At 28.5% G+C, this 12,288-nt stretch overlaps 1 protein-coding gene across 4 annotated transcripts; it reads left to right on the top strand.

Moving 5' to 3' along the window:
- Positions 1-691: 691 nt before the first annotated feature.
- LOC113867202 (serine/threonine-protein kinase STY13-like) lies at positions 692-4,107 on the top strand. Of its 4 annotated transcripts, none has more exons than XM_027502333.1 (4): positions 708-997; positions 1,607-1,692; positions 1,798-2,766; positions 3,410-4,107. In XM_027502333.1, exons 3-4 carry the CDS (start codon positions 1,862-1,864, stop codon positions 3,747-3,749), a joined length of 1,245 nt encoding a protein of 414 aa, XP_027358134.1. In that variant the 5' UTR covers positions 708-997; positions 1,607-1,692; positions 1,798-1,861; the 3' UTR covers positions 3,750-4,107. The 4 variants fall into 4 exon arrangements, with proteins under 4 accessions (XP_027358136.1, XP_027358134.1, XP_027358133.1 ...); XM_027502332.1 differs by having other exon boundaries at positions 724-1,001; positions 1,657-1,692; XM_027502335.1 differs by lacking the exon at positions 1,607-1,692 and having other exon boundaries at positions 692-997.
- The last annotated feature ends 8,181 nt before the right edge of the window (positions 4,108-12,288 follow it).

Raw genomic sequence — 12,288 nt, 5'->3', positions numbered from 1 at the left:
GTCCCTTGCAAATCTACCCATCTCTTATCATAGCACTAAGGAAATGTCTATTCAATTGAATTCAAGGTTTAGGACTTGGGAGTTTTGTGATGACATTCTTTGAAGGATAAATGTTAATAATATATATTCTATCATAATTTTTTTCATACTAAATTTAATAATTTTCTCTTATATTTTTGTTGTTTGTTAAATGTTAATAACACACTTTTTCTAATATATTCTTAATAATTAATTGAAATTTATTAAAATTGAAAAATGATGTGAATCACATTTTGAGTTATTAATTAAAAACATTTATTATATGGAAGATGAAAAGTATAATAAATATTTTTTAATAAATTAGTATTGTTATTAATTGTTCGAACCCAATATTAAAGGGTGTGTTAACATTTTGACAAATGTTAAGTTAGGAAATCAAAGTGAAAAAGTTTTGTCTGAAAATGAAATTAATAAACTTCTTTTCATAATTTTAATGCAATTTAACGTCATTTTTTTAAAAAGATATTTTTGATTCTTTATATAGTATCATAGGACAGTGATAAGTAAGACCCTAACTTTTTTAATCGTTGTGATTTAAGTTTAAAAAAAAAATGGAACATCATAATTAAGATTCTGAAGTTGAATTTTAGTTTCAGTCACTGTAGCACATGCAATAAAAAGACATGTCTACTTTGTAGTAAAAGAAGATGGTAGGTTGGTTTTGCAACAAAAACATAAAAAATAAAAAATGCTGACTGGGGGGTTGTGGAAGCGAAGAACGCAACTAACGCGCGGCCGTACGAGCAAGCGTTCCCATACCGGCGTGATGAAATTAATAAACAAAGAAAATAATAAATAGAAGAAAAAAGAGTGAGCGTAGAACAAAATTAAAAAACTAAAAAGAAAGTCTTCCTTGCTGCTTTAGCATCTCAATCTATTTCTCAATTTGAATTCTGTTTTCGCCTTATTCGATCTCCTCAAGCATTCATCGGAACTCGCATACTCTGTATTCCTTCGGGTACGTCTCGTTATCTCTTATTACGCTTCCCTCATTTTAGGGTTCTTCAGATTTTCCCACCTTTTCGTCTTTTCCCCTTTTTCATTTTTAAGATTCCCTCTCTTATTACTTGGTTTAAAGTCTAACAACTTTTTCCTCATAGACAATTTTATTTTTAACTCAATTCTGTTCTCATTTTCATCTAGTTGCTCGTTCCCTTCTTCTGCCTACTCTTAGTAAATTTTGGTAGCTTTTAGTTTGGCTACAATGATTATGGAATATGTAGCTGGTGAACCTTAGGGTCTCTCATTGATTTTAGTTTTTTTATTTTTAGATTATTTTCCACAGAAGTTTTATTGTGTATTGATTTGCGCCAAGGACTGAATGCTCCGAAACCCTCCTGTCTTTGAGGGTTTATTATTGTAACTATTATTTTTATAGCACGTAATGTGCTTGTTTGATTGCTTCTCCCTTTAATTTTTCCATGCTTGCTTCTATGCATTTGATTCCTAGTTTATAGCAAAACGTGATATTGTATGGTGGAAATCATCTTGACTTTAAATGTAGTCTTCATCTTTTATTTGTTGAAATTAACTAGATCAACTCTTGTTTCTTCTGTCATAAATCTAGAAGAATGTGGTTGAAAGCTCTGAGGCTTTATTCTTTTTGTGTTCGTCTGTGGGCTGCATGCATAAACAACTATGCATTGATTATGGGTAAATACAATGGTTGATTTACCTTTGTTGTTGTATTTGAAGTTTATAAATTCAAATGTTATAAGCTTCTGCGGATATATTTTGGTTTCTGGGTTATTTTTTCAGGTAGTTTAATTCACAATTTCTGATGCTGAGGAAATAACAAGATTTGAAGCTTTTTTTGTGGAAGATGTTGGAAGGTGGTGCAAAATTCCCTGGAATAATAGACCTCAACAAACACAATGATAACTATTATGATTTCTCTCAAGGCTTTTATCATAAGCTTGAGGAGGGCACCAATATGTCAATTGACAGCATTGGGCAGACAAGTAATGGTGGAGGATCTGTTGCAATGTCTATGGACAATAGCAGTGTTGCGTCCATTGATTCCCATACTCGTATATTGAACCACCAAGGGTTGCGGAGACATGCCACTGATAACTACTCCATTGCACACAGCGTCAATCATCGAGGGAGAGTCACACATGCTTTGAGTGATGATGCTTTGGCTCAAGCTTTATTGGACAGTAGTTCCCCAACTGAGGGGCTTGACAATTTTGATGAGTGGACAATTGATTTGAGAAATCTTAGTATGGGTGAGGCTTTTGCTCAAGGAGCTTTCGGGAAACTCTACAGAGGTACTTACAATAGTGAAGATGTTGCTATCAAAATCTTGGAGAGGCCTGAAAATGATCCAGCAAAGGCTCAGTTGATGGAACAACAGTTTCAGCAGGAGGTGATGATGCTGGCTACACTAAACCATCCTAACATAGTTCGTTTTATTGGTGCATGTCGTAAGCCAATGGTTTGGTGCATTGTTACAGAATATGCCAAAGGGGGTTCAGTTCGACAGTTTTTGATAAAGCGTCAAAACCGATCAATGCCCCTCAAATTGGCTGTCAAACAGGCTTTGGATGTTGCACGGGGAATGGCATATGTTCATGGCCTTGGGTTGATCCATAGGGACTTGAAATCTGATAATCTTTTGATTTTTGGTGACAAATCAATTAAAATTGCTGATTTTGGAGTTGCCCGGATTGAGGTGCTAACTGAAGGAATGACACCTGAGACTGGGACATACCGTTGGATGGCTCCGTAAGATTCTTTGGCCTGCTTACTTTTCTTGATATTTTAATGTTCATTCTGGTTCTATGTTTCTGAAATTTTATCTTGCAAAAGCAAGAGATTTAAATGAACGAATGATTGTTAATAAAATTTTAAATGGTTCTATTTAACAGAGATATGGGTGGGGATTCGCTTCAGAAGTTAGTCTTGTCAAGCTCATCCATTTAATAGCTCTTTATGGACATTGCATTTCATCAATCCAATGGTCGGACTGAAAGTTATTATTTAAGTAGATTAAGTTTACAAAAATTTCTACAATTTTAAAACTGGTTCATTTTTCACCAATCAACTTTATTTCTTAATATATTTGTACATATTGACTATAATTACATATATTTAATTTATTTAAAAGTTAGGATGCATCGAGATAAATCACATGATCCTACTATGGTTAGACTTGTATTCTATAAAAAGTTACTAAGTAAAATAAGTGTCCAAAACTTTATTTTATAAAACTCTTTCTGCTACCCTCCGAAGTCCAGTTGATACTCAGATACCTGTAACTAACATGAACCTGCTTGTTTGAAGATTGGTTTTCACTGTATATTTTTTAATTCAAAAGATGTATCTTTTGACATGGTACTTGAATTTGTTATTTTATGATTTGCTGCAGGGAGATGATCCAGCATAGGCCTTACACACAAAAGGTAGATGTATATAGTTTTGGGATTGTTCTATGGGAGCTCATCACTGGAATGCTTCCATTTCAGAACATGGCAGCAGTACAAGCAGCGTTTGCAGTTGTGAACAAAAATGTTCGCCCAATCATTCCCAATGACTGCTTACCTGTTCTCCGTGAGATCATGACAAGATGCTGGGATAACAATCCTGATGTTAGGCCACCATTTACTGAAGTTGTAGGAATGCTTGAAAACGCAGAGATTGAGATCATGACAACTGTTCGGAAGGCCCGTTTTAGGTGTTGCATGACACAACCAATGACCACTGACTGATTCTGGGAAAACAAAACAAGAAAGCGATAAGAACCATAGACTGATAATTTAGAGGGAACATGAGACTCAGGTAGTAAAGGGTGGCTATATAATAGCTTTGTATGTGTGCTTAATTTCTTAAGGAAAAAAAAATATATATATTAACTTGTGACCTTTCGTTTGTTCGGTTCCTATTTACTGTCTGGATTTCTAGGAGGAGATTGTGTATGTAATACATGCATGCACTACATTTATGTATAGCTTTGAAAGCAAAATGGAATGAGATAATGGATGAAATTTTTCTCTGGGAGTTCACGCTTACACAGCAATTAGGATTTCTCTCTTCTAAAATAGGTGGGAATGGAGTTTACGAATATAATTGTGTGGACAAAATACAATGATACTTCTTGAACTTTACTCAAATTGCATCCTATATTCGTTTCTATTTTACACTTGCAAAAATAACCCTTAACTACAGTGTTAAGTGACAGTGACTTTTAAAAGAAAAATACATATAGCGCTCATGTTTATTGAGTTGCAATCGTATCTTAGGTTTTCAAACGTTTGAAAAAAAAGGGATTGTAAACGGGTTGGGATTATTGTAAGGTGGAGATTTGAGTGGCGGTTTTAGGGAGAACGAGTGATGGTTAGCATTCACCGAGGGAATTATGTGCATACGGGGATAACTTGTTCTTGAGTGGGAGGCATTTGGGGTGTAGGGTTGAGATGGTTCTACTAGAGCAAGAAAACCCTAAACCCTAAACAGAGAGAAAAAAAAGATTTTCTCACACTATAATAAAGTTTAAAATTTTTTATTTTTAATTTAAATTTTTTATTTAACTTTAATTTATTAACTATTATATGTAAATTAAATAAAAAAATTTAGATTAAGTATAAAAATTTTTAAATTTATAAATAATTCTTTTTTTTATATATTGCGTGTTTCAAAATAATGAAGTGATGGCTCACATGCCATATTTAGGGTCCTATGTACTATACAGAGAAGATTGACGAATCTAATCAAATTTAAATCGTAGATTCAGGTTATTTTGGCATCTTTTAGGTTCTTTCTAGCATTCTTCCTTTACTTTTTTACTGAATAGAGAGGAGTTAACCTCACATTTTTTTAATCATTGATTTATTATTATAAAAATTTAATGGCTGGGACAAGTTTAAAAAGATGAGTAAAGAATATAACTTTTAACTTGAAAACACGGGTGCTAACCAAATAAATAAGTATCAATAAAAAATGGTGAAAAATTAAATCTAAATTTCTTTTGAGCATTTATAGCAAGTGAACAGCGTCAATGTTGTCGAGTCCACAGTATTGTTATTTAACTTTTAGTTGAGAATAGCTAGAAAGAAAAACATTTGATTAGCAATTACCGGCTTTGTTTTAGTTTAATTTTATCTTTGAGATTTATTTGCTAGCATCAACAACTAAGATGAAGAGAATACAAAAGTGCCTCCACATTGGATTGTGAGAACCTCATCGGTGAAGACTACGATTTGTGGAAGAGTCATGAAAAGGTTATGACAACCTTTGGGGTTTAAGTTATGAACTTGCTTAAAAAATTTAAAATGATGCATAAGAAATTTTAGGGTGTCATTCGATGCACAGAACAATAAAAACACAAGTTTAGGTGTCATTGAAAGTGAGGCAATTGTTGAAGTGTGCCAGCAATGGCAAAAGGGTGTGTTTTGAAACCCAAGGGTGAAAGGATAAATAATAATAATTAACCATGTTATTTTCATTTTATCTCTTACCTATTTACTGAACCATCCTTTCCATTTTTTATGATTAGTTTACATGTTTATTCGGTTTTCCACTTTATAATTCTAATAATCAAATATAATATCATTATGTCAATTGCTGCATAAAATATTGCACCTGTTCTCAGCATATACAAAAAAATAAAATAAAATAAAATAACCGTTTGGAAAACCCCATTTTTGATGCACATGATGCAATAAACATCTTAGGAGTGGATGAGGCAGGATTTAGCACCGGGTAATCCTTTTAAACTTTCTTTTACATGAGGTCTAACAATTTTCCTGCGCCTAAGTGCAATTTGAGTAAACACAGGAACTGTGTAGTTTGGAATGGCAATGGCATGGGTCCTCACAAATAATCTGATTCTTTTGTTGCCTTGTGTCGCATGAGTCATTAGTGTTACTTAATGACATGACTAAACGTTGGGAGGGGAACATGGTGTTGGGTGCTTCAATTAATATAGGTGTAAAGTGTATAGGGATATCAAGTGCAATTTGAGTTAAGTTTAAAGGGTATTATTATAATTTTCCTTAACTGTTTTCTTTGTGTATGACTCTCGTAGCAAATGGTCAAAAGACCGAAGCCCAACCTCCACCTGCGGTTTTGAATTGGTATGGGACTTAAATTAAGCAAATAAAATAAATTTCTTGAATTTATGCTAATTTTGACTATGAATCCTAATTTTCAAAAAAGAAAACTATTAGAGTAATATTGGGAAGAGAAGTGTTATTGAGTTATTGGTTGTGGTAAAAATGTAAACCATGTACCGATTTCCAACATAAGCTACATATATACGTATATATATATATATTTTTTTACACTAACTAGCATCTCTCATTTCAAGTTGTACTGTTGACGTCAATTCCTACACATCCTTAATTGCATCATGTTAATCTTCTAAATGACTTTTTGAGAAAGATACACATCCTTAATCTGACATAATATTGATTATTATGTGTGTTTTAGGCTTTTCATCACAGGAATGTGTAATCCATATTCTTAAGCTAAACCTCAGAAGTATTCGACATGTAATTTAAAGAATCAAATCCACTCTGCCTATTCCAACTAGCCCCAAGATTGCGCATATTTTATTTATTTATTGGGTACATTGAAAAGAAAAAAGAAAAGTTTAAGAACCCACAAGTTACAAAAACACCCAAATCGCCCGCAAGAGGAAGTTCAAAATGGTATGCTTGTCATCACCATGAATGAACACCCATTTTGCATAAAACGTACGTTCTAATATAATTAAATGTAACTTATATTGTCAATAAAAAGTATGGGTGATGTAATTTTATTTTATTACTTAATATGATCATGTATGAATTTATTGGTATTCTTAGATTTTTCAGTACAACAACGGATGTTTAATACATTTAGAAAATAAATGCATATCTATTTACTAAAAAAATAATTATACAAGTTAACTCATGCAATAATAATTTTAACGATATATTTCCTAAGAGATGAATTCAAAACACTTCTATATAAGTATATATACATTTTTTTTTTCCGTTCAAAGACAATTTTTTAGGGTAACTAAATGAACACATTAATTAATTTTCCACGATCCCTCTCAGGTTGGTGAGTCGGCATTGTCCGTTCCTAACTTGGAAACAATGTTCTGAAAAGTTGGACGGCTCAATCTTTTAGTAAAACCGCGACCAAACTAAATATCCATGAGAAATTACATAGGGCTTGCAAATTAATCCTCTCCAATTGTTCTTTGATAAAGTGATAATCATTTCAATATGCTTTGCTTGATCATGTTGTATCAAATTATGGGTGTTATGCTAATTGCAAAGAGTCATTAGTCCTTCCCACTTGATCTTCAAACATTTAAGAATGAATTTCAGCTGAAGTAATTCACGTACACACCATGAGCCATTGCTTTAAATTTTGCCTTTGTACTTGATTGTGCTATTCCATTCTGAGTTTTTGCTCCTCCAAGTCACGTACACACGAGGAGATGCTTAACATAGTGTGATCCTCTTAGCTTTGCTTGTATCCTTCGGCTAGCATGATGATAGAGAACAATTTTACTAACTTTACCAAATTGTGTCGAGTAATGCATTGTGAACAAGTACCTTTCCTACAAGGATTATGTTTCAATTGCTAACTCATAAGCTTATAATATTTTTTAATTAAACTTTGGAATGAGAAAGTAAGCATGTTTGCAATTTAATTTGTATTAATTTTTATTAAAAAAATCATCTAATTCAATTATTATGGATCAATTTAGATCACTTTGGATAAAATTTCAAAAACAATTTATTGTTATCTGATTAAAAGATATTTGTATTGAATTGAATGGTTTATTTTTTATATTTTATATTTATTTAGATGGTGATAAATAAATTATTTATTATTCTTTTACACTATATATATTTAATTAAATTTTTTATATAAAACAAATATATAAAAAAAAGAGACATGAGAACTTTAAATTAATCTTAAATTAATAAACTTATAAAGATATATCTTTGAGAGTAAAAATATAAAAAAAATTAAAAATTAAAATTTCAAAAACATATACTTGTATAAGCTGAGTAAAATTTTAATTTATAAATAATATTATATATAAATTAATAAATTCAATTTAGATTGTATTGAATTAGTTTTCAAAATTAGATTTGAAAATCAATCTACTCTAATATAAAAATTTTAAAAGTTGTTTAGTTTCAAGAGATACTTTGTTATTTTTCATTTTTATTTTTAATTACAAATTTATCATCTTATTTTTATTTTATTTTTTATATTTTAAAGATTTGTATGAAAAAATTTGAAAATAAGTATTTTTTTATTTTATTATTTCTTGTTGAAATCCTTGAAAATATAAAAAAAATTAAAGTGACATTTTAAAATTTAAAAGTAAATGCAATAATTTTTTAAAAATCAAACAACCTTTTGATTTCTGTAGGTTTTTTTTTTCATTCATAGTTAATTCAAGTTTTGAATTTTAGTTCAATTTTTGTGACTTGAATTAAATTGGATCAATTTATAAACACTTTGTCAAAAAAAAATGTGTGGGCATAAAAATGAAAGTCAAAGAACAACAAAGCACCATGAAAAATAAATTCACAAGAATTAACAATAATCATATAAAATAATGGCACAACAATGGCATGGGTTAGGGTCCTCCTTCCAAACAACCTAATTGAACTTCAACTAAGTGTTTTAATAAGAACAATTTTAATGTAAAAAATTATGCTTTTTAATTAATATCAATCATTAAAATAAAATATCTCTAAAAGATAGCCTAAATATATATAGGCTTACTTATTATCTCTTGAGCCTACTCATTTTTTTTTATTTTGAAATAAATGTATTATTAATAAGGATAAAAATATATTAGATTGTTCCATCAAATTATAACTCTACTTTTTTTTATTAGAGTTAAAAAATATTTCTATTACATATCTTATAGGATAAAGACAGTCATATTTCCTAAAGTCTTTTACGTTTTGATTTATCTTATACGCATAATATTAATTTGTATTTGTTCTATTTTGATTGCATATTTTGATAAATATAAACTTTATTACATTTATAAAAAATATACCTATTTAGATGAGTTAATAGTTTATTTTTAAAAAAATTTAATAATTTATTAAAAGTCTCAATATGTAATAAATTATTAAAAAAGTTAATAGGTCAAAATAAATTTTTAAAAATATTAAACTAAACTTAATAAAAAGTCAATAATAAATAATAGACTAAATTTAAATTTTAAATTTATTAAATAAATGAGATTACCTATTTATGAAAATTCTAATATAATTTATTTCCATTCCAATGGATGTGTAACATGTGTTTGGTTTTGTGCTCAATCTATAATTAATTAACAGAAGGCATGCAAATGTAAGAAGGAAATTAAGAAAAGCAGCCCCTAACAGACACAAGAAGTGACATAAAAAGAAGAAAGTCAATGGGATGAAAAGCGCGTGATGACTTAGGAAGCATTGTGCAGAGCATGCATTGCTCTTTGCTTTAATTATTTGATTGCTAAATATCCGCTTTCACATGCATTACTGCACTCTCCCCATCAATGTCAAACAAAATATATTATATAATCTGTTTAAGATAAATATAATTCTTCTGGTGCAATTCAAAAATTAAAGTAAGCATTTATATATCATTGATTAATCGAAACCTTTTCTAAATAATATATAATATGGACTTTTTTTCTTGTAATATATTTGGCACAAATAGATTTTTATTATAAAGTTAATAAATAATGTTTTTATTAAAATTTATGTTTGAGAGGCGTCAAAAATTATGATAAAAGTTATTGATAGTTATTTTTACTAAAAAAATTCAAACTTTTAATCAATATATTTATAACACTAATTAACATTTACTATATGTACTCTAAAAAAGTATTCAAGTGACATTGCTTCGTCATTACAAGAAATAAAAATAATGAACATATACTAACTTTTAGTATTAACTAACTTTTAATATTGATTATGCATGTATTATTATATATCTAAATTTATTATTATGAAACTTTTAAAATGAAGATAGTCCTCACTCAATACATCTTCATATTATCAATTTTATATACACAAAGGATTTGTTCCAAGTGTTTTAGTTGTATGAATTTTGAATTTTTCATTTGAAATTAGCTGATACGTACAATATTCAACAGTATCATTTATGTTTCTTATATTCTCTAGTTTATAATTTATCATATTTATTAGTTTTTCTATCTTTTTTATCCCACTATTCATTAAAATATATGTCAATTTATATTTTAAAATCAATTATTGATACTTACATTTTATAAATTTTTTGAATTATATTTGATATAATTTTTTTATTATAATAAAATATTTATAAGTTTTATTTTCAAATATCTTAATTATTCTTACGAGATCTAAAATATTTAATTGGTGTTGAATTATTTTACCAGATAAAAATATTTTAAAGAATATTAGAAATTGCCTAAATTATATATTCCTAAATTTTAGATCTACTCAAACTATCAATATTAAAATTAATCATGCATATCTTGTTTCGATTTAAAATTATGTATGAGTATTACATTATAAAAATTAATCATGTTAAGTTATAAGAAAAGTTAAATTTAACTACACATAGATAAGCAGAAATAGTTTTTAAATTAATAATATTATGATCTGATACCCTAAACATGAAAATGTATCCATTCATTTATGGTGATTTAGTTATTGAAATTTAACTGTTTTTAGCAAATAATTTGTTTTGAATGTACACATGTTACGTGTAAGTGAGGAAAATCACTCAAAGTCTCCAACCATGAAATTTCTACCCCCTACACTTTGTACTGCTTAATTATTTTTTAAGCAAATTCAATTTGGATCCACCTTCTGTGCTTCTCCAACTAAACTATTAATTATCGATCGCGTCACTCCACCCGTGATTGTACAACTTGCTCACCGTAACACCCACCCACCCATATTTTTAACATTCATTCTAATCAAATTTTGAGATTCTTAATCTACTTATTAAATTTAAATTTTTCACAAAACAAAATAAGTTATTAAAAAAAAATAATATCTTGTTATTTTATGTTAGTTCATAAATATTTTTAAAATATAAACAAAGTACTATTACTTTATTATATATTTATTACATATATAATCGTTACGATAGAATAATTACGTGTGTTTCAATCATTATATTTAATTAAATATAATTATGCATATTAAAATATTATTATTAAGTATTAATGTATATTTGTATGATTAAGCTTTGTCTATATTTCATCTCTCATATTAAGAAAGTCTTTTTACTATATACGAGAAAGGATCTACTTCCCTATAAATAAGTCATGAATAACTTTATTTAATAATTTATACTAAGTATATCAAATTCACAAAATTTTGTGTAATTTTTTTATTAACATAAGTAAATATTAATGGTGTGTTATACTTTAATATAAATTAACATTGTGCAATTTTGTATTCCAAATTTATAGTTCTTATATTTTTAAATAATTTTTTTTCATTAAATACATCTTCATGCTCTCTCTCTCTCTCTCTCTCTCTCTCTCTCTCTCTCTCTATATATATATATATATATATATATATATAATACTTTCACATATTATCTGACATCTTTATCACATCATTCATTATTTTTCTTTTTCCATACATTAAAACAATATTAGATAAGTTATTTAACCAGTTAAGATCAAAATAAATTATGACTTTTAAAATATAATTTTTTTAATGTATCAAAAAGCATACAGTAAAAAGTTAATAAATAATAAAAATTTATTATAAATTAAAAGAATAATAGTATTATTACATTAATTCGTGTGATATTCAATAATTTTTAATAAGAAATTATATATTTTTCATTATAAACCTTTGAACACATATTCAAATAATTATATAACTTTAATATAATTGAAAATACTTAAACTCAACTCTAAAAATAAAAATATAGAAAAGGCATAGTTATGAAATATAATTTGATAATTCTGAACATCTTTAGATGAGATTTTTTTCCACACACATCCCTGCATTAAAGGCATTGACAGCCAGTTGTGAGTTCAACCTGGAAACTTCTCCCACCACTCGCAAGTAGAGTCGTGGCGTGATTCCATCACCACTAAACTTGCATACGTTGCTGTCTCAGTCCCTACATTACATACTTCTGCCTCTGTTAGTTATCCATTGACACACCCCCATTTCAATTTCTTAGCACTACTATTATCTTCATGACATGCAATGCATCTACCAATCACACTTCAACTGGTGTTACTCTCCTACACCTTCAAAATTTATCAACAGTTAT

Source organism: Abrus precatorius, unplaced genomic scaffold (assembly GCF_003935025.1).
Source record: "Abrus precatorius isolate BTA unplaced genomic scaffold, Abrus_2018 Scaffold5, whole genome shotgun sequence".
Lineage (NCBI taxonomy): Eukaryota > Viridiplantae > Streptophyta > Magnoliopsida > Fabales > Fabaceae > Abrus > Abrus precatorius.
This window is presented reverse-complemented; position numbering and strand designations above follow the sequence as displayed.

Excerpts from the sequence above, each read along its gene's own strand:
- LOC113867202 (XM_027502335.1), top strand. The coding sequence starts at position 1,862 with ATGTTGGAAGGTGGTGCAAAATTCCCTGGAATAATAGACCTCAACAAA. Across the intron at positions 2,767-3,409 it reads ACATACCGTTGGATGGCTCC|GGAGATGATCCAGCATAGGC; the intron begins GTAAGATTCTTT and ends GATTTGCTGCAG.